Source organism: Leptosomus discolor, chromosome 3 (assembly GCF_034619465.1).
Source record: "Leptosomus discolor isolate bLepDis1 chromosome 3, bLepDis1.hap2, whole genome shotgun sequence".
In the NCBI taxonomy this organism is placed as follows: domain Eukaryota; kingdom Metazoa; phylum Chordata; class Aves; order Leptosomiformes; family Leptosomidae; genus Leptosomus; species Leptosomus discolor.
The window spans coordinates 42,140,750-42,165,546 of record NC_141393.1 but is presented as its reverse complement, the minus strand read 5'-3'; the positions used below and the strand labels follow the sequence as shown (position 1 = coordinate 42,165,546).

Genomic DNA, 24,797 nt, shown 5'->3' with positions numbered 1-24,797 from the left:
CATACTGGGTCTTTACCATTCGTGTAGGTACTGATAAACAATAAGCAGCATCAAACTCTCACAATTTAAGAAGGATGTGAAGGTCCTTGACTGCATCCAGAGGAGGGCACAAAGCTGGTGAAAGGGCTGCAAGGAATGTCCTATGATGAGGAGCAACTGAGGACTTTGGGCTTGTCTAGTTTGGTGAAAAAGAGTCTGAGGGGGGATCTCATTGCTCTCTACAGCTTCCTGAAGAGGGAACATGGAGAGGGAGGTGCTGATCTCTTCTCCTTGGGATCCAGTGATAGGACACATGGGAATGGTTCAGAGGTGCACCAGGGAAGATTTAGACTGGACATTAGGAAGCATTTATTTACCGAGAGGCTGCTTGAACACTGCAACAGGCTTCCTAGAGAGGTAGTGGATGCCCCAAGCCTGTCAGGGTTTAAGAGGCATTGGACAACGCCCTCAATAACATGCTTTAACTTGGTCAGTCCTGAATTGGTCAATTGGTCAGGCAGTTGGAGGAGATAATTGTTGTAGGTCCCTTTCAACTGAAATAGTCTATTCTATTCTATTCTGTTCTAAACAATGCAGAAACACTGCAGTGCACCAATGATGCATGTTGCAGCAGGCTGCCAGGAGACTGACTGCTAACACTGAAAACACTGGCTGCTCATACCAAATGTCTCCCCAGTAAGGGTAGGTCTAGTCAGCCTGGCCAGTCTGGCTGCCTTACCCATTTTGCCTTGCTTAGGCACATCAGTATCTCTCTGAAGGAAGAACAAAGTGTCTCGTCTGCACCTTTTCCTTGAAAAGAAAGTTGTTTGTCTTTATTTCATATATAGACAGAGTTGATTTAAGAACTAGATATAAGGCTGCCCTCCTTCTGTCTTAAGACACCACTTTTAACTGCCTGCTACTTGTCAAATTCCAGCATTCGGTCTATGCATTTCCAGGAAGCATGTCTGTCTTGGACTGGGCATTTCGGGAAAGTCTCATCTGGAAGAGTTCAGCTTTTTTCCAAGGATGAGACAGAAAAAAACCCATTAGGCTTTTTCATGTTAAAAAAGAAATTCTTAATCATTTCACTGCCAGGTAACAAACCCTCTACACTTTGCTCCACAATAGAAGAAACAAGCTAATTCTAGAGCAGTACTGCAGCTGATTCACCATGCATCATTCAGGCAATGCCAGAGTAAGGATTTCCCAAACCAGAACTTGCATTGGAAACACCGTGTTTAATAATTTCTTTTTGAACAGGTATATTTTAACATCTATACATTCATGTGACAATAAGTTCCACAGTTCACTTGTATATTTATTTTATCTGTTTCAAACTTCCTGTTTGATAATGTTATTGGGTGCTCCTTTATACTCACATCATGAAAACCAGCAAAAAATGGCTCCTTATTTACCTTCTCTCTCCAACTCCTTTTTGTAGTGACAGCTTCCATGTCCTCCTCAATAATTTCCCTTCCAGTCTTAAAGCCTGTAGCCTATTTATTCCCTCTGGATGTAAAAGTTGTTTCAGATCTGTCATCATAGTTGGTGCCTTGCTACAGCCTCTTTTGTTATTCTATTTATTCAAGTATCAGAGACTTTTAGAAGATATGCCGAATATATCCCCCTCAGAGAACTTTGATTCTGTACAACTGTTATTTTCTTTTTTTTTTTTTGGCTGGGAAATTCTTTGCAGATAACAATGCTTTGAAGAATTTTGAAACTGCAAAAATAGGTATTTGAATATGTTTGGAGATCCTAGAAGTAATGGTACTTATTTCAAAATGTTTTAAAAGTAATTCTGTACGGCTACAGCATGACTTCGGGTTTATCACTGGAGATCAATGACTATTGCAGTTTAGCTGGCAAAGTACTGTGTTCTACTGATGTGATTTGTTGTTCTTGTATCTTAACTGTGCAATACAACGCATATCAAACAACCCTTAATTATATGAATAGAAGTAGGCAAACTAGTCAGCTGTGTATTTAATGCAAAGTACTGCTTCAGTTTTGCTTGCACAATCTCTTTCTACAAACTACTTATTTGTCATTTTGTCTTGCTGCCTGACAGGCAGATCTGAGATGAGTCCTTGATGAAACCTTTCTGTGTTATTGCATCATCATACGCACGCCACAGCCATGGACCAGGAAGGAGGTGGCTCTGCAGAGACTATGACCCAATGATATGACCTAAGATACAGCTAGTGTATCCCTCACTCAGAGCTGTGACACAGGGAAGTCCTCTGATATACCTTCCAGAAAAATGTGTGACAGCCAAGGGGTAAGATGGCAATAGTACTGCATGGTAAATCCCGATCTTCGTTTTTCAGAACACCTTCCCTGGCTCTTCCTGTGCAAGAGACTATAGTGCCAACTGATGCCACTCACAGTGAAACAGGAGAATCAAGAGAGGGTCACACCATTTCCTTTCCATGCTCACCCTAGAGCTAGTTTCAACATCCTTTCAGAGGTGGTCACATAGCTGTACTGATTCAAACAAAACGAACTGTTAACTTGTCTATTTTGTGTGAAATGCCTCTCCTCACTGCACATATGGGTAGTCCATGTCCTTTAACTAAGCAGTGGTATTTTCCTTTCCTGCTCACTCACTTCCCACCACTTTCCTGCCATGTGACTCACAGGCTTGCACAACTGCAAGACTGCTGCACGAGTGCTAGAAGGAATGAGGCTCAGTCAGCATGTTTTTTGACAGTCATTTCAGGGCAATTGATAATGGCGTTAGCCTGGTGGCAATGACTTTAGAAAATATTTTTTCATTCATTTCACCTGTGTCAGAACCAAGATTGCAGGGGATGAAAAAGTTTGCTCCTGCCAGCCACAGCTCTCAAGGTGCTACAACCCAGCGGCAAAATTACCACTTGCTTTTGAAAACATGTGATGTGGTCATTTTCACCTAGCTGGACCAGAAACTCTCCTTTCTTTGGGAGAAAGTACTTATCCTCAAAACCACATTCAAATCTTAAAACTAAACAGAAAGCATAAGAATAACACTCAACGAAACAGCAACAAGCAGCAAGGACTGACCTGCTTTCTAACAATTAGTTTGCATAAACACCGTGTTATTTCAGAAACACTTGGAAAAGTTTGCTATACAATTATAAAAGAAAACTTGTTGCCTGTACCCTGAGATACCACTAAGAATGGAGTTACTTACAGGTGTCCACTCGCTGGAGATTTCTCATCCGGATGATCCTTACGGTCAGCAGATAGCAGGGAGACGATTCTATCTGGAGAAGAATAGTACAAAATGGAGTATGAATAAGCCTTCAGTGGGAAAAAGTATGAAATGTGCAAACTAATTGAGTGCTAGGAAACAATAATACAGTCGATAAGAATTGTGTCAACCATCTCACTATTCTGCAGATGAAAATCTGCAACATAAGATTCTGCTGTTAAAGAACTCTTGTTTTAACATTTTGTACATTTCACTCTCTTTTTGCTGTGTTACTCTGTGAGTCAGGACTGCTCATCACAGCAGAAAAGAAAGGGATAAATCCCTGTCAACCGATACTGTCTGTGAGATGCTTGCAAAACCCCTTGCTCTGAAACTGTAGAGATTAACTCTACAAAATAGCTACAGTAAGTCTCTTGAACAGACTAAACGCACTGGTGAGCACCATGGTGGAGTTGTCAAATTACTGGCAGTCTTACTCAAAGTTATGGTCAATCCCCTTAGTAACCACCCATGAGGTCCCACCACATCGCAAAGAGCACTGTGGAGAATACCTGTTCTCTCGACTTGCAAGGGATAAACCCGAAGTTCTGCTCTCAGAGAGGTGGTTTTGCCTTCTGCTTCAAAACCAGAGATTTCTCTTTATTCCCTTCACAGTTGTACAGGAAAAAACTTTTAAAATAATCTGAGCTTTTGTAAATCGCAACTATGAGATAAATCAATGGCTGGAAATGGTTTCCAGAGGATTTAGGGGGTAAGGAATTAGGTATGGATTGCTTTTGGGGAAAAATAAAGAACAATACCCCCCCTCCAAAGAAGTCTTATGATCAAAAGTGATCAAACTCCTTTGGTCCCTTTGAATGTCTCAGCCATAACCTTCTATAAAACAAGTCTCTCCAGATTTTGTGACTGCAGAGACCTCTTCCTATTTATTATTAAAGGATAATGTGATTTCCTTCTTCAAAGGAAGGCGATTTCCTGCTGGCTCATTCCATAAATCTGTCTCTGGCTCAGACCTATCTGCAAAAGGCTACTCTGACAAAGCCAACAAATAAATCAGCATTTCCTGTGGCTGTGACACATGGTCATTTCCTCACACTCCTAGAAACATTTCTACCTGCATAAGTGGTTACAGCAGAAACCTCCAAATCACTCTTTTTGACAACTGCTATTTTTGTCAACTGATTTCCTCTCATTTAGGAGCATCCTTCTATTTCTATAGCACTTCAGAGATTTCCTAGAACAACTATAAACAAACAGACAAAATAGATGTTAAGGCAGATAAAGAGAAGCTGGAAGAACCTCACTTCAAACAATATGTGTAATGTTGCCAAATTTTTTTTTAAGAAACAGAGCAAAAGGGACCTTATTTTCGGATGGGAAGACAATTAGGCCTGCTCTGTCATAACAAATTACTTTTTCAATGTGTGTTTAAAAACCTGTGTTCTCTTTTCTAACACATCATATTATGTTAAAATGTTTTTTGCTGGGATCTCAAAATGTATGTGCCTCAAGAATTCTTTGTTTTCTTCCTTTTTTAATACTTCATGAAATTTACCCTCAGCAATCCATCCACCTTCTATTTTACATGTTCTCAAAACAGAAAAAGCCTAACAGAAGCTGCAAAAAAAAACCCCAAAACCCTGATGGAGGGGGGTATGTCCTCAGAACTACCTCATGCAAGTACCCTGGTTCACATTTCAGAAACAGTATAGCCATATTAATACAGTTCTCCACCCAGTTAATCAACCCTTCTTCTCAGCTGGGTAATTAGCAAAGGTGGATCACCACACTCACATGTTAGGAATGAGCTTGGGCACCTCAGCATATGCCCTAGAAGGCAGAAACTCATTGTTTGGTAGGATCTGCATAAGCATGGAGCAATTCTTGCAGCAGTTTGTCTCTGGAGATTGTGCAAGGTGCTGCCAGCTCCTGGATCAGCTCCAGCTACACTTCCTCCAGCAAATGGCATTGTTTGAGTGAGAACCGATGGATTCCGTATTTGCAAATCAATTTGAGATTCTTGGATAAGAGACATTAAGGAATTGCAGTGGGTTGGAGGTTTTTTAATGATTATTACATAGTCTCACCTGTCTCCTGGTTCCCATTAATGAGGACTTTCTAATGTATTAGCCAGATTTCCCCACCTGGCATGGGGAAATCAATTCTCAGAGATGTGGGCGTCACAAAAAGACCTACCGAAGTTTAAAAAAAAAAAAAAAAAAAAAAATCAGTGGCTTCACAGAAGCTACAGAAATCAGGACCTGTGCATTAGGGGGGGAGGCAGATGCCGCCAGCCAGTTACTTGAGTAAGAGGCAGCAGGCAGGCATTAACTGTCCTGGCAGCCCCAGCACCTGCCTGTGGGGGTAGCAAAGACAACAGGAGAACAGAAATTACAAGGTGATCAGTTCTACTGCTCCCTGGAGGATTTGCTCTTTTAGTTAATTCCAGTAACATATTAAACAAAAGAAATGTATTTAAATAACAACTATGTATTTAAATAGCAACTGTGACAACCATAACCTGATGTACTAGGGTTTAGTTATAGAAAGAAAGAGTATAGAAGCTGTGCATGCATAAAGCAAAGGATAGAAATTCTGTTACTTTGTTTGCTTAAAAACTATTACGATCCCTTTAACAAAAAAAGAGGCTCCTGCTATGTCATTATGTTCCACATATGGAGAGGTTTCAACCACAGCCTTGAGTGGTGGAAGACCCCAAGCAGTGTCCTGCCCTGGGGCTAACAAGGACATATTACAACAATCATTTAGCACTGTCACATTGTAGCTTTGCTTTTGATAAAATCTAGACTGATGTAGTCATCCTGTGGCTCTTTCACTACCTGTCAATCTGTCAGCTTGTCTTCAGTTCATTGCTTCCCAAATTGTGCTCATGTATGCCTCATGCACATATGTGTATAGCACAGCTGCATGAAATACAGTGTGCTGTGATGACAGTGCATGAGCAGGGTGTACACTGCTAGTTTCTCTGTACTCACAGGGAAAAGAAGTTTTACTGCAATTTTCCAGAAAACAGCTCCATCAAACATAGAGCAGACCTCATAGTCTCTGCTTCCAATTTTCCACCACTTCCCATAAAAAAGAATAACATGGTATGATGCTTAGCTCCAAGTTACTATGTTGGTGGAAGTATAGGATTCATCTGTCTTGTGAATGATTCCAACTTTCTCCCACCTGGACAAGTAAGAATTTGTAAACAGAAATTTTTCTGCTGTGAGTGCTGTGGTCATGCAGGCTGTCTGCATTCCTGTCAGATTCGTGACTCCACAGGTCTATCCCAGTACTCTTTAAAGTCATCTTATACTTAGATATAGGTATGTGTGGCATGCATCCATCTCCAGAAGCACTGCTGTAAATTACTCCACTAGTTTAGCTGTATAATACACCCTGTCACATCACAAGCGGCTGTGGAGCTCCAGAATGACGGTAGTCCTGAATGAGACAGAAGTCCGTGAGAATAGAGGATGGCTATTCTTCTTTACTTTTTTATACTTCGTTCTCTGTCAGTACCTTTCTTCAGCCTCTAGTCTTCTTCATCTAACAGCATGGACTATTGCCAGCAACATCTTCCCACATATCAATGGTATGGACACTCACCACTCCACCATGCTTACTGTGAGACTGGACCCCAGTCTCACAATTCCACAACATTCAAATGTATGCTGGGTCAACACATGTTTTGGTTTTCAGTGTTAGCTCCTTGTTTTACCATAGATGTTTGGTCAGGTAGCAGGATATTGTAGCTGCCTTCCCAAAACAGAAAGCAGTCATCCAACAACACTGACTCAGAGAGGAGAATTTACTCTTGAACCTCCAGGGGCAGCCAATACATTCACAGTCTTGATTGTTGCCCTTTTTGATTTGGTATTTATTCCAATGCAATCATAAATTAACAGAAAAATATTGCAGAGATTCTGAAATTCATCTTCAGTGTGTGTGATGAAAATTGTATCATCACAAAAAAAGCAGCTGTACTCCAAGCATGTGCTCAGCTGTTTCTTTTCTAATGTGGAATGCCTTCCAGCTAGTCTCATAAGGAGGTGGCCTTTGTCATGCTGGATGAAAAATTGTGATGAGGAAGCAGAGAAAATTATGTGCCACAATGCGCTGGTACCATTACCACACTGCATGCTATTCCGCAAGCCATCCTGCAAAGATATACAAGATTTAAAATACCTTGAGGACAATCAATTTACTCTTTCAATAGTTGAAAAAGGCCATTTCAACAGACCAACCTGAAAAAAATTGTTATCTATGAAAACCATGAAAAGACTTCCTCTCCACCCACACATTTTTCCTGCAGTCACGCAATAATAACCCCTCTATCCATTTCTGTGTCATCTACTGGCACACCACCCTTTCCTGGCAAAGACAGCTTCCCTACATTGACTAAGGTCCCCCTGCATTCCTGGCCTGGAGAAGCATTCTGCAGAGATTGAATCACTCACAGGATGTCACCGGGGCACTCCTTCCTTCATCTCCAGGTGCTAATTTTACTAGATGGTAGCCAGGGACCAAATCAAAAGAACTGGAACATGTTGCTGCTGACAGTGTATCTGTTTTACAGTTGTAATCGCGATGCTTCAGGCTGTGAACATCTCTCAGCCAAGCCCTGCCCCAGCCTGCTAGAGCCAGTCTCCCACTGCTGTGGGATGTGCCAGGGGACCCCTCTGTGGCACGCTGCCTGGGCTGAGCGTTTGGCCACGTCGATGAAGCTCTTCTTCCTTCTCCACAAACCCAAGCCCCACGCCGGAAAAGCAGCCGCTCTAATTGCTTCCTTCCTTTGCCTCCTCCAGGCGCTGGGGCTGCCGCATCTCCATCAATGCTACGGGGCTGTGCGGGGGCTTAGGGGTGCCGGGGACCAACACTGCCACCAGCTGGTGTTCACAAACCGTGCATTTCATGGTTTTTATCGGTAGCGTGACTTCTAATCAGACTACCTTTTCACCAGAATTAGCAGAAGTCTTGGTTGGATATCGGTGAATTAAAACCTCCCACAGCTGGATGGAAACACACATTTCATGCATATGGCCACAGTAACCCTGGTTTCAGGAGGGAAAATTTATCCATGTCCACAGGAGCATCATGGGTAGGTGCAAGGCCACAAGAATTGTGTACTTCAGATCACTGCCCCCTCATACTTATATCCATCATGGGACTCAGTACACTTTCAAAGAATAAGGTACTGTGCTTGAAACACATTTCCAAAAAAGAGAACTTCAAATATGAATCAACATGGATACTCCCAGTGCACGGTGATTCCCAATTTCTGCAGGGATTTATTATTTGATTGATAACTCAGGCTAGTTGCATTGCCTTTCCAGTACAGTTAACATTGTCCTCCTTCTTTTAGTGTTTCCAGACATTTAACAACTGGATTTTTTATGATTTTGGAAAATAGTCCATTTGAAAACAGAGCATTCAACTTTATGTTCAAAATTATTTCCATATGTAGAACAGTAGCAAGAGGAATAGGATAGTCCATCCATGAAAAGGCAGAACCCTCTTACACTGCTTTGCCCTTTCCAAGCCAAATATGAGAGAAAGAAACTAGACTGAGCATTAACTGTCTGAGGGTTGAGACTCACCACACCTAATTCCAGATTCCTGCAAAATAGGTGTTTACATCTGACAGAGTAAAATCGTTCAATGCCACCGATTTTTTTTTTTTAATAAAAATCCTAATACTGGGCGGACACAAAAATTAAACTTTGAAAAGTGTATGTGAAATTTTAAAAATACTGTGAATGTGAATAAGAATTTGTTTTGATTTCTCAGTGTCTGAATTGTACTAGGAATACGTGGTAACTAGCTTATCACAAAGCTCACCTGTCTGCCTGTTTATAGTATCACTTCAACTTCCAGGTAAAACTCCTTTTCAGCTTCAATTTGTCTCGGTATCACTTGTCTGCACAGATTATAATGCAAATTTCCATAGAATTATCTGGCTCAGAAGCAGACACCTCTTGGGAAAACATTTTTATACAAGTCACATTTAAACTTCTCTAATCCTGACAGATAGGAAAGAATGCCTGTACTTACTGCACACAGAGCAAAATAGCAGAATGAGAACCCTGATCAAAATCAGTTATTTCTAACAAAAAATAAACCTATAACTGATCTTCAAACACATGTAGCTCTAGCACATTCAGGCACAACTCCTTTCACAGAATCCCATTACAGTTTTTTTCTGATGGAGCATAGAACTGGTGAAAAATTAGGGTTCGATAATCCAGGACTGCCCAATAAATTGCCAGGATAGAGATTGCACTGCCAAAGCCATAGCAGCAGAACATGCATCACTTACATTTGGCCCTTTCAGTTACAAAAAGCATTGTGGAACGTCAAGTTCACCAATGGATTTCTTTTACAAGCAAGAAAGGGATTAAAACAGTAGAGACTCTGCATGCTCCAAATAAAATATAACAGACAAATGCAACAAGCAATTCTGAAAATCATAAACATAAGTGGCATAAAAGAATCCAAACAATAAACTTAAGGGTGTCTCCCTTGTAACATTCAAATTTTTTTTTTATCTAATTTATTTATCTACCTGAGCTTTCTTCCCTCTTGAGCAAAACAAAACCATCAGACCGCTTTGCTTCAAAATTCTCTTGTTTGTAATACCTTGAAATCACCTTTGTCTGGTACAGTACTTTCTTTGTTTTCATCTTGCAGTTCACCATCTCCCAAAGAATTGATGTCCAAGTCTTCATCCTAAAGAAAGAAATAAATGATAAATGATAACGTTAAAACAACAGCAGCAGCATTATCAGGGTAGATATTTAATTCCTTCTTGCAATAACTTATGCTGAAACCCCAACTAAAACAGCTGTTGGCTAAACCCAGCTGTGTGACAGTGCTCAGCCCAATGAACCAACCACCATCTGTTTTGGCACATGCTGGTACAAAATTATGGTAGGGGGTACCCTTTCAATGAGACAGGGAAGGAAGAGCCATTTCAGCTCTGATACCCAAAAGGTGCCTCTGCGTTTATTCTGTGAATAAAGGTTTGCTTTTCATTTTGAATGTGATATTTTGGTAATAGGCACCTGCTCTCAGGAATATTAAATCTCAGTTTACAAAATTCCAGAATCTCTTCCCTGGGTTTGAACCCAGAGCATGAAACACACTGAAATTGCAAAAATATAAATCTAACATTACAAATTTTTCAGGAAAAAGAAGTTCCAAAGTACTTCTAAACTGTAGGGTGCCCGCTTTTGAAACATTCAGTAGGAAAACACCATTAAAGGACAGTTCCTATAAAAAAATGTCAGAAGTATTCTGTTTCTGTTTCCAGAGTACTTCCTTAAGTAGTGTGCCTTTGTCCAGTCAGAGAGCACACAGAGCAATGTATAACATACTACAGGTAAAATTAAATGCAAATCTTGAAATGCATCAGAGAATACAAAGCAAAACAGAAAATTCAGAACAAAAATAGGAATGTAGAAATAAAATTCAGTTCCCTATCCCTGTTCTCTATCCTGTCCTTATCCCTTTTCCAATAATAAAAAATGGGGTTGTCACATTAATATGCATGTCAAAATTTTGCTATTGTTACAGAAATACTAAGTTTTTAATAAAAGTAGCATTTAAATAAGAAAAAAAATGGGTTTTAAGTGTGGGTCTGGAGTCAGGCTGATAATTCAGTCCCCTAAAAGTTGATTCCTTCCCTGTTCTTTTTTTCCACTTTCTCTTCCTTTTTTGTCCCCTTGCTATGTGACTTCTCTCATTTTGCCTATAAGGCTGAGATATTTGGCTCTGGTGGAGTCAGAAGGACTTTTGCCGCTCATAGCAATGAAGAGAACATTTCACCTTAAACTCCTTCAGGCAAAGACATTGCCACTTGGTCCATCGGGCAGTAAGTTTGTACAGTAGCTTGCAAACACACTCACAAAGCAGGGTTTTGTTCTCTGTAAAACACAGTGGACCTTAAGAAGACTTTTAAAGTTTTCTTACCTGTAATGCTTTTGCATTTGATGGCATCGTGGCCTTCCCTGGATTCGTGCAATAGAATATTTCTGGCACCTCCACGGGCAGCACTTCCTGAGACATGTTTGCAGGATTTACTCCTGTAGGAGTCAATGACAAGTTATTTTATAAAATGACCTGAGGCCCCACCCATCTCATCTCTATAAGTAAAGGACTTCCCTCCCATTGCCAAATATGGTGGAGCATCAAGGATGACTGGTCCAGGGAAGGATCTTATGGGGCAAGCACAGGCTGGGGGAGGCTCCCAAACAGACAAGGGTACTGCATCCGTTTTGGCTGCTGTTGGATCCTGCACTGCTGCTGCCCTTTTTCTGTGGTGAGCAGATTTCCCTGCCGTCGTTCCAAGCAGAGGAGAAGCATGGGGGCCACCACTGCTGAAGCCTGCTCCTTCAAACCCAGCTCTTCTTCACCTCTCTTGTGGGGACTGCCCTGAGCGGAGAGCAACAGCAGCTTCTGTGTGTGGGAAACTGAGCCCTGGAAAAAGCCTCTGTGTTGTACATAACTGCCAATGTGCCTGCAAAGTCAGAATCTCCATATAGGTGGAGGGACCCGAACTTACTGCCTGCGAAGAGGCACTGCCCTGAGTCACACAGTACTCCCTTGAAAAGGACCACCCCCACCACCTGACAGGTTACTGCATGGACCAGCAACTCCCAGCTCTTCCTGGCCTGCTCCTGTTTCTTCTTCCCAGGGGAGCAAGGCCAAGGCGCGGGCATGGGACTGGGTCTTCAGCGTGCAGAAGTAAACTGTAGGTAGGGGAGGTGAGTGAGGGGCATGGAGTAGCCGTACCAGATTGTGTGCAATAGGGTGGCAGGGGAGAAAGAGGTGGACATTGGCAGCAGTTAGAGGAGACCTTTAGCTCAATGCCTATGTCTACAAGCATTACGCAGGACTACTACTGCACCTGGCAGTACATTAAATTCAACAGAAAAAACAAGGAAATATGTAATAGCTGCATAAAGGAGGTGAGAGTTATGCTTTCATACAGTTTCCAGAGAAAGGCAATCCAAATTTCATGAGTTTCTTGCAGCTGCCATGTATGGAATATAGTATCCAGTGGTTTAGTTTTATTAGTTTCATTAGATTTATTTTACAGAGATTTCGTTAAACCAAAGAGCACGAACAATAGAGCTCGTGAACATCTCCAGGTATACCAAGTGGAAATTACTATCTTCAAACACAGAACAACAAATGAATAACAAACTAGCAGCTCCAGTAACAGTAGGCTGTGTCATAGCATCTATATTTCCAGCATGAAAAGCAGCTCTGCCCACACTTGATGTGCAAGAGCATCTTTTTGCCTCAGGTCATGGACACTCTGAGCTGCATCCCAGAGAACTCCTCTTGCAGCTTAGCTTAGAGAATAATCTTTTTTTTTTTTTTTTAGCCTCACCAGAAGACCTGCCTGACCTTGGAAGACCTACCATGGGATGCTAAAAGTACTGGTATACTTGTTATTACAGCAGGACAGCTTTCCCAAGGCTGATTAGTTCAGAGAACTTAACATAAGTGATTATATTCACCTAGAAACCCCTTTAAAGGCGATAAATCTTAAGAAAGTTGAGATTCCGTGTCCTCAAGGAAACCTGTAGAGAAGAACAAGAAGATTCTGCATGCAAACTTCCACATCTCAGAGTTAATTTCCCATTACATGCACACTCACCCATCTGGAATGATTAGGGCCTTTAGCTAAATTGAGGAAGTCTACTCCCACCTGAGTGACTCCACAGGGAATGCCATAAAGAAAGAAAACTCCAAGGCTCTCATTAAGAGCTGAACTAGTGTTATCTAATTTAAAATCTGAAGGCACAAATCTGGATGGTCTCAATTTGTAGAATGAAAAGCAGAAGCTTCAAGTGGAATGATTTTATTTCTCCACATTTCATATTTCAATAATTTAAGGATAGATGAAGCAAAATAACTTATCTGCTTCGAAGATCTAACTGTAGTTGCCCTGGCAGCAAACAGCATACTAATTTCAGCCTTTAGTTCTTACTAGACCTCGTACACCCTCGCATACTTAGGTTTCTTTTTCACACTACAACCCAGTTTGTAGAAGCTTCAATCACTTGGCAAAGGTACTGGTATCGTGTCTGGCTACAGAGACAGGCTTGTGGAGAAACAGTGCTCCCTGACAAACTTGGAGTTATTCAACATGTTCAAATATAGCTTTGTTATTTCTTTCATCACAGTCTTGGACTAGACTGAAACTGCTGATTGCTAGTATCCCCCCTTAAATGCCTATGCTTGCCTAGCCTTTGAACAGGCCAGGCAAAATGAACCTGGTTTTATTCTGGCAAGCCGGAAACACAACCAGGACTGGCTGTGACTACCTCAGTGGTCCCAGATATATAGATACTTCTACACAAAAAACAGCAGTGGAGAGCAGTCAGATAGGCATTCTGGCTTAGCTATATCCTCTTCCCACAGGAGGAGCAGTCCCTTAGACCATCACTTGTGCAGTTAGCGAAGGAAGGATCAGGAAAGGAAATTCACAGGAGACAGGGGCACTGCTGCTCTCTGTCATCTTACCCCTGTCACAGATAAGAAGGAATCTTCTGAGAAATTAATTTTAAAGCAAGTCTTTAACAAAGAGTCCAAATGTAGTGGAATATATTCCTGTTAGAACACAACAATCATGCTGAGAAAAGTACAGCACTTTATATTCATTACATATATGGATAAGCAATTGTGTGCATCTAGCACGTAACTAGTACACAGCTCCGATACTGAAAGATATTACTTTGCCAGTAGAGAGACACTGGCATCACTAACGACGTTTTACATCACTGCACTCACTGTTAAATGCTGGTCTATGTTTCTTTCATGTTACAGTTACTAATGCACTGGATAAAGCCCAGCACTTACCATAACGGTCTTAGGCAGCCTAATTGAAGCAGAGAGTTATGCTCCATTTTATAACTTTCAGATTTTATGTGTGTTGCAAATATACAGTCTTCAATGATAACTGTACACTAGGAAAGTCCTCTGTGCCTGGAGTTGTCTCACTGTGGGACATTTTCTGTACTTGAATAAGGTTTCCCAGGAGTACAGGAGACTAGTTCACAAAGTTTTCTGAATCACTGTTCACTCTCCACATTTCTGCAGACTAAATGCAAATTTGTCATCACTTCATCTGCTGGAAACCAGCACAAGGGCAGTATGACCAGTGTGGTCCTTCATCCCTTAACCCAGCTGTGGGTTACAGGCCATCAGCTCCTTCACCAGCAGCAATCATGGACCAGAGCATAAGAATGACCAGAAAAGGTATTTGTTAAGGGTCTATGAGGGATTTTCTGAATGCAATTCTGCACGCAGGACTAAAACATTTAATCTGTAGGAGATTCTAGGATACCATATATCTATTAAATCTCCAAAAAGCCCTACATCATACGCTTATAAAGTAAAACAACTGCAGCTCAAGGAGGAATTTGAAGCATGGCTTTCAAGATTGGTTGGAACAACTTTGGATTTCAGGCAACTGAGTAGCAGAAATTGCAAAATTAAAGAAACATTAATTGCTCAAGATTTAAAAGTGTGTATTAATATATGTAGAAAATTTCAGCTCTTTACCTGATTGTTGTCAGCATCTAAGGATGCTCAATTACCTCAGCGGAAGAAAGGAAATAGGAGGGGAGAAACATTTCATATATTTACAACTAATTTACAGATTATTAGCTGAGAGAGAGAAGAGTGTAATAAGCAGCGACTGGCAGGAAAAGTCATACTGCTAGGGGTACTGGATGTGTGGGGGAAGTGCTTCATGAATGCTGCAGGTGTACTGGGCTTCAACGGAAACCCAGCAAGAGACAGACTTTCAGGAGGAGCTCAGAGGTACGAAAGTTCAACGGCATGAAAGGCACAGAGCTCTCACCCATTGCTACCTGTTGACCAGCATACCATGATCAGGGCATGAGGAAACCAGCCCTGGTGGAAATGAATCATAGAATGGTTTGGGTCGGAAGGGACCTTAAAGATCATTCCGTTCCAGCCCCACAGCCGTGGGCAGAGACACCTTCCACCAAACCAGGTTGCTCAAAGTCCCATCCAACCTGGCCTTGAACACTGCCAGGGAGGGGGCTGCCACAGCTTTGCTGTTCCAGTGCCTCACCACCCTCACAGTGAAGAACTTCTTCCTTACATTTAATCTAAAGCTACCCTCTTTCAGTTTAAAGCCATTACCCCTTGTCCTATCACTACATACCCTTAGAATCATAGAACAGTTTCTGTTGGAAGAGACCTTCAAGGTCATCACATCCCTCTTCATCTTTCTTGTAGGCCACCTTCAGGTACTGTAAGGCTGCTATAAGTCCAATGAGGCCCTGATGGCCTCTTCTGCAGTGTTATGACTCTAATAAGACAGTGGGATATTGCACATATGCAACAGCTTTACATGTGAATAGGTTTTGGCACAGGGTTTCTTGGAAGGGAGTCCCACGCTGCTTCCCACGTACTTCCTGTATCCACTGTGACAGACACATTTCCCATCATTCACATGGTACAACCTGTAGTCTCACAGACAAATAGCTCACTTCGCTCAGACTTTGCAATAGTCTCTTGTTTGATCATTCTTCGGGCTATAGAACAACATAAAATGGTGCTGCCAACATCCCATTAACTTCTGCGTCCTTCATGGCACTCACCCAACAGAACCATCCAAGTACTCACGTGACTTGTGAGAGGTTAAAAAAAAATCCCACTAATGTTCCTACGGGCTGACTCACCTCACTGAGCTTCCCAGTTCTGGATGCATCTTTGTGATAATTGGAAGGGCTGGGGCAAAGGTGCAATTGCATGCTAATCGCTTCACTTACCTGCAGATAATTTATAGGTAAGAAGGAAAACCCAGACACAGAAAAGCTGCAGAACATATTAATTGCAATTAAGGAGGTCACCAAGTGAGTGTTTGCAGTTCCTATTACCACAGCTACCAAGAGTTCTATCTTTTAGAACATTTAGGAAAAATCACACTAAATCCTGTCAGTGCTAATGCTGTGATACAGTGTGAGCCTGGCTTTTTGCAGTGCTTCTTCCCCATGGTTCGTTTCCTCCCTTGAAGGGAAAATTCCATGAAATTACTCCTATTTCTTGTGAAAAGGGACATTCCTAACCTGCAAAACCAAGAGGGCTTTTAAATGCCCATATCTGCAGCTGTTACCTACATTCTTTCAATGCCTCAGTACAGCCCAGAGGCTGAATACAGGAAATGTACCCTTTTAGCAGCTGAACCAGAACCAAAAAAAAAAATGCCCGAAGACAAAGCCACACAAAGCCTCCACACTGGCCTGCAAGAACTGAAGACCAGGATCTTCCACAAGAGTTCTGCACAATTAATTGATAAATTTAATAATAAAAAGCAAGCTGAGCCCAACAAATTAACCAACCCCTTAAGTCACGAAGAAAACACCTCTACTAAACGTGAACCAGGAGTGCTGACTAGATGGGAGTCAAGAGAACAGGCCACTGCTGAAGAGCAGTCACCTGCAGACACCTCTACAATAACTCAGAGAGGAAGCAACCAACTCGAGATGGCATGATGAGATTGGAGTCCTTCCCCTCAACTCAAGACCATTTCCTATGGGGTTACTGCATGTCACTGGGTGAAGGCCCCCAGTGCCTCAGGAGAAGTATGGCTGGATGGAGGATTAAGTCAGACCTTTTTTTCAGGGTCTACATCAATGCAGGACTTTTAGTTATTTTCAGAGTAACAGCAAGGACCTTGCTGTGGGACTCAGGCAGCTGTGGGTGTATCTGAAAGAAGGAAGTCATGGATGTTTGAGGATTGCAAGGGGAGAATTGACAAGAAGATCCAGTTCTTGTCCAGGAGTTTCACCCATACTGAAAGTATCACTAGGAGCTATTGTGTGGGCCTATCCAGACTGCCAGGACAAGGGACGGGCTCAGTCCCAGCAGCTATAGCAGGACATGCCTTAGTGGCACACTGGGAATAAATAGGGCTTTCCTCTGCTAAACCAACAAATAAAAAGACAGCAAAGGAAGCAAAGGGGTATAGTTAAAGACAAGGATGGGAAGAGAGAGGCAGGGTTCTTGAAATCTGATGTCATCAAAGGACTTGGATGGCAGAGGTGGGTGCTCTGCAGCTCTTAAAGATGCCTAAAAACCCAGCTGGAAGATGGGCAGGTGTCACTTCAAATGGGTTTGCCATAATGATAAGCAGGGAAGCCTGAGAGGGAGATAGAGCTGGAGCAGAGGACAGGCAATGCCGAAAGGGACTGCATGACTCAGCAGCAGAGATCACAAAGAGAGGAGCCCTTGATGAGCACTGGGAAGTAAACAGCCATTTCAGCATACTGGAGGTTTGAAACACGGCTGCAAATTGAATGGAGGTGTGAGGGCCTGGAAAAGCAGCTGGAGCAAGGATGCACTAGCCCAAAGGGGGCTGAGGTCATCGGAGGTGAGTGTGGGAGACAGAAGAAGACAAAGGCTAGAGGAAGACAAGGCATAAAGGACTGTGTGAAGGAACAGAGAAAGAGACACAATGATAGCATGCGGGAAGGGATTTTTTTTCAACTTTTTAGAGGCTCACACTTCATTTTGAACTGGGAATTTATTTTCTATTTTGGCTATGATTCATTATTCATAGCTCTGTGTTTGCCAATACATGTTACTTCAGCACTGACAAGTCACTGTGTTTCATTTAAATTTGAAGTAATTAAGGGAAGCTAATACTGACTGAAGTGTTATATCTTTTTTTTAGATTATTATCCTTTTTGTAACGAAATAGGTTTACAGAGTAGTCGTATTATTAAAAGTCTTCATAAAGCAAATAATTGTTTTGGTCTTCATCTCAAAAATGAGTAGAGTCAACAAATTGCCGTGTGCTCTTTGTAGTAGTTGCATAGAGATTGTGCTGCTTGTATATGGTCAGAGATTGATAAAGATATGCGGTTACCTGTGAGTTACCCATGGATAGCAGTGTAAAGCACCTAGCTTGCCTTCTTACCACAAAACCTGAATGTCTTGTAATTTTTGATGGTTTTATTCCCACAGCGTCCTGTCCTATAATAACAAGAAATGCTTCTTAAACCTGTTGAAATCAATGGGACATGGATGCTGAACTGGATCCTCTAAATACCATGAGTGTTCAGTGAAAGGCACAACCCCAGGTTAGGTACTTATACAGACACCTGAAGAGCTGATCCTGACTCACAACAGGGTTTGAAACAGTCACTTCCGAGTGATTTTTTTTTCAAACCTGAATATTGCTGGTGTAATAAACGTTGTAAATGCAGAAGTATAGAAAATTCGTATTTTCTGTGTGAAATCTCAAATTTTCTGGAACTCTTATGTTTAGTTTTGCATGTTATTTCTAACAAAACTTCTTGCTGACACTGCAGGAAAAGGTATTCTCTTTTTCTTTGATATTCTTCACATTTATTATGCGTTTTTCTGTTGCACCTAGGTTTGGAATAAATGAAATACATGTAGCTCGCTAATTTTTGCTTCACATATAATTTTTACTAGTGTAGCAAATTTTGGAAGAATTTCTATTGCTATTCCACATTCACACATCTGAAAGACCTGTCAATAAGCCTTATATTTTCTAACCTTTGATTTGCCGCATATACGTGTGTACATGAAAAAAAATGGTCACCAGCAGTGAAATCCAACATAAATAAAGCCCGAGACTATTCATTATTTTGTTTCATCAGTTTATCTAGGATTGTCACGTGGTGGGGAGGAACCACAGGCTGAGACAAGTCCTTGTACTTTCCCAAGTCCATCATGCTTATTCACAAACAGGTCTTGATTGTTCTGTAGGGAAGAAAAGGATGAGATGGGTATCTTTCTGAAAGTCATGATGGCATTTATTTAGCGTGCTCTTTCTGCCCTATGGCTGAACTCAAAGCCTGAAGGATCAGCCGTTTGTTGTTCTGAATGTTGTAGCTAGTCAGTTCTACCAGCTTGTCAAAGTCCTCCTCTGTGTAGGTAAAGCTGTTTAAGCTGTATGGGGAAAAAATGCTGGAAACATCCACGTTGCCCTGTGCCATCTCAGCAGGGCTGCGTTCCACACCTGACAAATAAAGAGAGGTAATCAATGGAGTATAGGTGTGGTCCCACTTCCCAGATGGGGCACGACATTGCTCCTCACTACCAGGACACCCACAATTCTCTCCCATGGGAGCCACAGTAGGAGAGGGAGGGGACCACGCTAGGCCATGGCTCCCATCCCAAAAGCACACATCCAAAGGTCTGCCAGGAGGTGGGAGGACCATATCTGTCCCACAGCTTACCAGGCTCTTTGTATTTTCTGAAGGTGTCATTCACTAGCGGGAAAAACACCACGATCGGTGCCTCTGGGGTTTCTGTGTCTTCGAAGATGTAGCACTCCTTTAGATTTTTCTTTTCTTCTTCACTCAAGTGGATTTTGGGAAATGGGATTCCCTGCTTTAGGAAGTACTTGGAGGCTTCTTCCAAAGGCTGCATTCAGACAGAAAAAAAAAAAAAAAAGAAAAAGTCAGAAATTCTGCCACCACCCCAACACTTCCGCATGCACAACATATTCATCAGAGCCCTTCACAAGGATCCCGGAGCAGCATTTGCTGTCAGTATTTCTTCTGCGCTTTGTTTCTTGCTGAGAAGCTAAGTACTAGTTATTAACAGGAAAATGGTTCAAGACACAGCCTCCAGCTTGCAGTCCTGATTGTTGTCCTACCTCCTCCTCCACATCAGCTTTATCTGCAAGATAAAGAAGACGTTCATGGCTGCAGACAAGGGTGGCCTAGCCACTTAGGACATGGAAACATGCCCCTGACGAGAAAACCCTGAAACAAGCAGAATGAACAGGGATCTGAAATGGTAGAGTTTTTACATACGGATTCAGAAAAATAGAAATATTTTGTGACTTGCTGTGAAATATTTAAAACCCCAAACTGTCCTAGATGCCTTAAGATGGTTGTGAAAAGTGATGTAGGCATGTGGGAGCAAACATCATCTTGACAGAGGTGTTAATTTAATCCCTCAAGTGTGTAAATCATTTTTGAAAACTTTTGGAAAAAAAAAAAAAAAAAAGGATTTTTGATTCTGCTTGGCAGGTGCGAAAATTTTAGTCTCCAAGATCTTCTGTCTTACCCACATCTAGTAACAGGAATTGTAGACCAGGCCATTAGCTGGTATTTGAAAGAGCAGACACGGTGCCAAAGGACAATTCTTATCCACAATTTAAAATTAAAAAAAATATATAATCCAACTACTCTTCTAAAATTACTGGACAAATTGCTTCTAATTCAACTGCATGTGGATATCTTTAGATGACTATCACAAGACAAATGAAACGAGTTCATCACTTGTGGTACTAGTTCCAGAGAAACACAAAAACACTCCTTGCAGAGTACAGCTTCAATAGCCATGTTGAGATCCCAGGAGCACACGGGTCTAGGAGATAGCATTTACGTACCAGAGGGTTAATTAAAAGAAAAGATTTAGAAAACAGATTCTACTTCTGCTTTCCTTAGGGGATTTGCCATGGCATACCAGGATCACTGAGAGACCTAGCCATCTACTAATGGGAGCTGTACACCAAGAATCCTTTTCTCCCAGGATTCTTCTACATAAATTGTTCTGACTCCTTAGGAGCTAGAGAGGGCTAAAAGACAGCAGTCATTATCAAGGAGAACAGAGCGGTCATCGCACCGATGTCTGTGATCCAGAAGAATAGTTTAAGTGTAGGACAACATCCACTTTCCTCTCCGGCCTCATGAGTGGTGGGTAGCTGATGTCGATGTATCCTGCTGTGTCTGCCAGGCACATGAACTCTGCTGTTTCTCTCAGCTGGTTGGGGAAATTATCAAGTACAGTATCTAAAAGGAAACATTTGTTACGATGAGTGATTCACTGAAGAACTAAAATGTCTGTTTGGCTAATAAGGAGGGAAAAAAATGCCTCTTGTCTCCCCATTACTTTTGTTTTCCAAGACCCTGCCACGCTACAGAAGCTCAGCCTTGACACAGAAAAGAAAGATTTGTCCAAGGTAGAATGAGAGAGCTCCTTCACTTCTCATACTGCTCTCCTTCCATCCCCGATGAGCACTAGTTGCCCTTCCCTGGAATCAGGGGTCTTCTTGAAGCTGGTTTGACAGGACAAAGTATAACTAGTTATCTTGAAATTTTTGTTTCCAAAGTGAGGAATAAAGCCTGTTCATCCTCTACCTTCTCTTCACTGATGAAAACACCAACCATCTAAGCAGACGAAAAGCAATATTCAGGGCTGTTTACCTTTCCATATACAGAAGCTTTTGCTCTGAAGATATTCATTGTGCATCTGGAACCCACTCAGGAAGTTGTAGAACTTTGAAACCATCACGCGCTCAGTTAGGACCTGCCGAATGATGCCCATGATGCCACATTCAGGGGTAATTAAGTAAGTGTCCAACTCATGGCTCCTGTCTGGTGGGGAAGCGTCATCTCCTTCTGAAGGGTAGAGGAGATGAACAAGTTGTTGTTTTGATACAGTTCTTTGCAATACTTAAAATGCAGAAAGGCATCTAATATTAGCTAGAGAAAAGAAGATCCTAATAAGACATGGCAACATACAATCAAATCCACGTCAGAATAGGAACAAGAAGAAAACCGTTCTTCAGTAAAGCATATTGCACGAAAAACAGAGTGGCAACAAACTTTCTAAAGCTGGAAAAAGTGATCTACTGCTTGACAGAAGTCCTAAGTGTGAATGTCAGGGTAGGCTGAGAATTTTGGTGAAGAAATCTGGACCAGTTTCTTTCAATGTTAGTCCAAATCAGCTTTGGAAAAAAAAAAAATATGCTGTCAGGAGATTTAGACACCCAGAAAAGAGCAGAGAAAAAAGGTTGCGCTAAATGGCACCTCATGAGACTGGGAAAGAGAGGCAATGACTTTCAATCACAAACATTTATTGAGCTCAGGGTTCTGCAACACTTCCACGGAGAAAGTGATGAAAAGCCCATTGCTAACCACATTAGAACAGAGGAAGGACAGCCAACGCCTCTAAGCAGATCACAGGTTTATGAGAAGATCGAAGAAAATTTAAATGGATTTCCACGTAATTGATATATCCAAGTCTTCAACAAGAACATGTGTAAAGTACCATCTGCCAAGGCAGACAGAGAACACAGCACTGAGATGTTTGTTACAATGTGTAGGCTCACTGGAAAGACCCTGGTAAAGATGGTCTGTTAAAAACCTTTAGTGGTTTTGTATTTGGTGTCAAATCATCCCTTGAATAAGTTCAGTCCAAGGGGGACTAATGGAAACGGGTTTCTTCTCTCATAGCAACATTAATTAGCGCTTACTGGCAACATGACACCTCAAGAAAAAAAAAAAAAAAAAAAGCTGTGCAGCATTGGCCTCAGTTTTAAGATTTAAAAAGCTTTCACAAAGATTTCACACTATTCACCTCTGAATGCAACATTCATTTAAAGATTCATAAAACAACAGGTAAAGTAGAAACAGAAATGTTAACCAACCAACATCAACGGTCCTGTGTTGAGTACACCTCAGTGAGAACCTTTCTGTAGGATCTGATGAATGCCAGGCATCCAAGAGGTTGTAGGAAAAGACATTGCTCCACAGGCCTGTGCAGTGGTATAGAACAGGGAAACTGCTTTGGAAACATTTTCGTGGAAAATATCACTTTAAAAAAGCAATCTTTCAGCTTTGCAAAGGCTGTTGGAAACCTTGGGAGGTTTCCAAACTCTCACCAGAAGCTGTATGAAGTTCTTTTGGGGCAACTCACACTCTCCTCAAAGAGGAACCTAAATAGTTTTAAACGTTGTGCCAGGCCTTCAGCCACCATAATTCATTCTCACATAGATCTATTGCCGATACACTGCAAACCAACATTTTCTGTCCTATAAGGAACTGTCGTCAGAGAGTAAAACAATACAATTTCCCATAAAATAAGAGACTAGTCTACAAAGTATGGCATATACAACCATATACTCAGTTAAAGGTTTGGAGGCTGCTCCTGAACAGCCAAGATTCAAGAGCACAATTTGGGATAGTTTGCAGACTAGTCCTCTAAAACAAGACGTCTTCACTGGTCCTTGTAAGATTTCTCTTGTCACAAGTTCTTTTGAGATTCCCCTCCCACTCCTCGTTAGTCTCATACTCACAATCCTTCCTCCACTTTTGCCCTCCCACTTAAAAGAACATTTAAAATTGTCTCCCCAGTGCAGAAATCTCCGAAAACCTCTTGGATCTTGAAAAGTATTTCTTCCTCCACAGCTCTGCGACAAGCCCTAAGAGGAACTCTGCCAGAGAAGGCAGTGCTGAGCTTTGCCTTGAAAATCCCTACCAGTGAAAGTTTTGCAAAAGGCGTGCGTCACAAAGGATGCAATACTTTGAATTGCACAGTACAATAATTATTCATTCCATAAATTAGTAACAGAAATACAATTCCCTTTTAAACCTGGCTTGTTTGCAGAGTGCGACAAGATCAAAGGTCTCCCACTTCACAGCAAGTCCCCATAAGAATGGGACTCGCTTGAGAAATGTTCGAAATTCATAGTTAAGAAATCAGGTAGGGGCGTTCTGGCTCTACACTAAGCTGGCAACCAGAGTTCATCCACAGATAATTACTGGACGGGTTCCACCAATACAACCTCATCTCCCTGCCACTTGAGAAGCCTCTGTCCAGGCCCGCTGTGAGAAGGCAACTCCTCTCATTTCTCCTGCCCTCACCTGGTGCCTTCTCAATTCTTCCAGCTCCCGAAGCCCCAGGAGTTACATGTTGCCCATGCATCTCAATATCTTCCAGAGACTGTTGTCCTCCAAGAACTTGGACATAATTACATGGCACTGTTTGTCTAACCTCTTGCACAGAATTTTCACTGTACCTGTATTTGCTGAAGGAAGAACTATGAGGAGAGATTGTATCTTTTACTAGGCTGACAGAGTTGAAAATAGCAGACAAGATTTCATGCACCCTAGCCTTTCTTCTGAAAACCTGAGGGTCTCATATCACCATAAACTCATCCAACCTTTCCAGCTCTAGCCATTGCTGTTATAAAAGGCCTTACCTCTCCCTGCAAATGACACCTTGCTTTTATCCTTACACTATCACACTGTAACTGATAGTACATCTTAATCGCAACCCAAGAGGGCATTACATGTTGTATCACTAGATGGCAACATTTCTTTAACTCTCCACTTTATCCTTTCTAAAGATACATCCACAGCTGTGGGGTCACTAGCCTAATTCAGGTGCTAGGGTTGAGAACACAGAGCTCAGCCTAGACCGGATGTGTTGGCTGTGCTTGCTACCTGGCCACCTCGCGTATGAACACACTACACCACCGTCATTGCAAAACTGCGACAACGGAGGCACGACATCCTCAGAAGGCAGCTACGTAGTCCCACTGAGCTCTGTAATCTGGTTGTCAGCACCAGAAAGCTTATTAGAAGAATAGAAGAAAATGGAAAGTATGAGGCGATCTCTTCTCCAGTGTACTCTCCAGCATCTCAAGGTTCTGGATTTCGTACTTCCAGTGCTGGTGGCTGCATCTGTACTACTGTGTTTCAGAGCCACCAGTGGAACTGCCTTCCACGAATTTTCCTCCTCTTTTCAGACCTATTTATTGTCCTGGATCCTGTGTTATCTCCTGAGGTTTTTT

General features: G+C 41.9%; 2 protein-coding genes across 2 annotated transcripts in view; both read right to left on the bottom strand.

Annotated features, from left to right (window-relative positions):
- Positions 1-11,251, bottom strand: part of LOC104346976 (cytosolic phospholipase A2 epsilon) — a 34,113-nt gene extending 22,862 nt beyond the window's left edge. The window contains exons 1-3 of the mRNA XM_086463517.1: positions 11,156-11,251; positions 9,824-9,913; positions 3,158-3,230 (exon numbers count right to left, since the gene is read on the bottom strand). Of these exons, the coding sequence (XP_086319643.1) occupies positions 3,158-3,230; positions 9,824-9,913; positions 11,156-11,251 (259 nt within the window). The remainder of the gene's footprint in view (positions 1-3,157; positions 3,231-9,823; positions 9,914-11,155) is intronic.
- A 7,766-nt stretch (positions 11,252-19,017) lies between these two features.
- Positions 19,018-24,797, bottom strand: part of LOC147415836 (cytosolic phospholipase A2 epsilon-like) — a 33,233-nt gene continuing 27,453 nt past the window's right edge. The window contains exons 16-20 of the mRNA XM_086462356.1: positions 22,650-22,757; positions 21,424-21,615; positions 20,843-21,009; positions 19,444-19,630; positions 19,018-19,223 (exon numbers count right to left, since the gene is read on the bottom strand). Of these exons, the coding sequence (XP_086318482.1) occupies positions 19,018-19,223; positions 19,444-19,630; positions 20,843-21,009; positions 21,424-21,615; positions 22,650-22,757 (860 nt within the window). The remainder of the gene's footprint in view (positions 19,224-19,443; positions 19,631-20,842; positions 21,010-21,423; positions 21,616-22,649; positions 22,758-24,797) is intronic.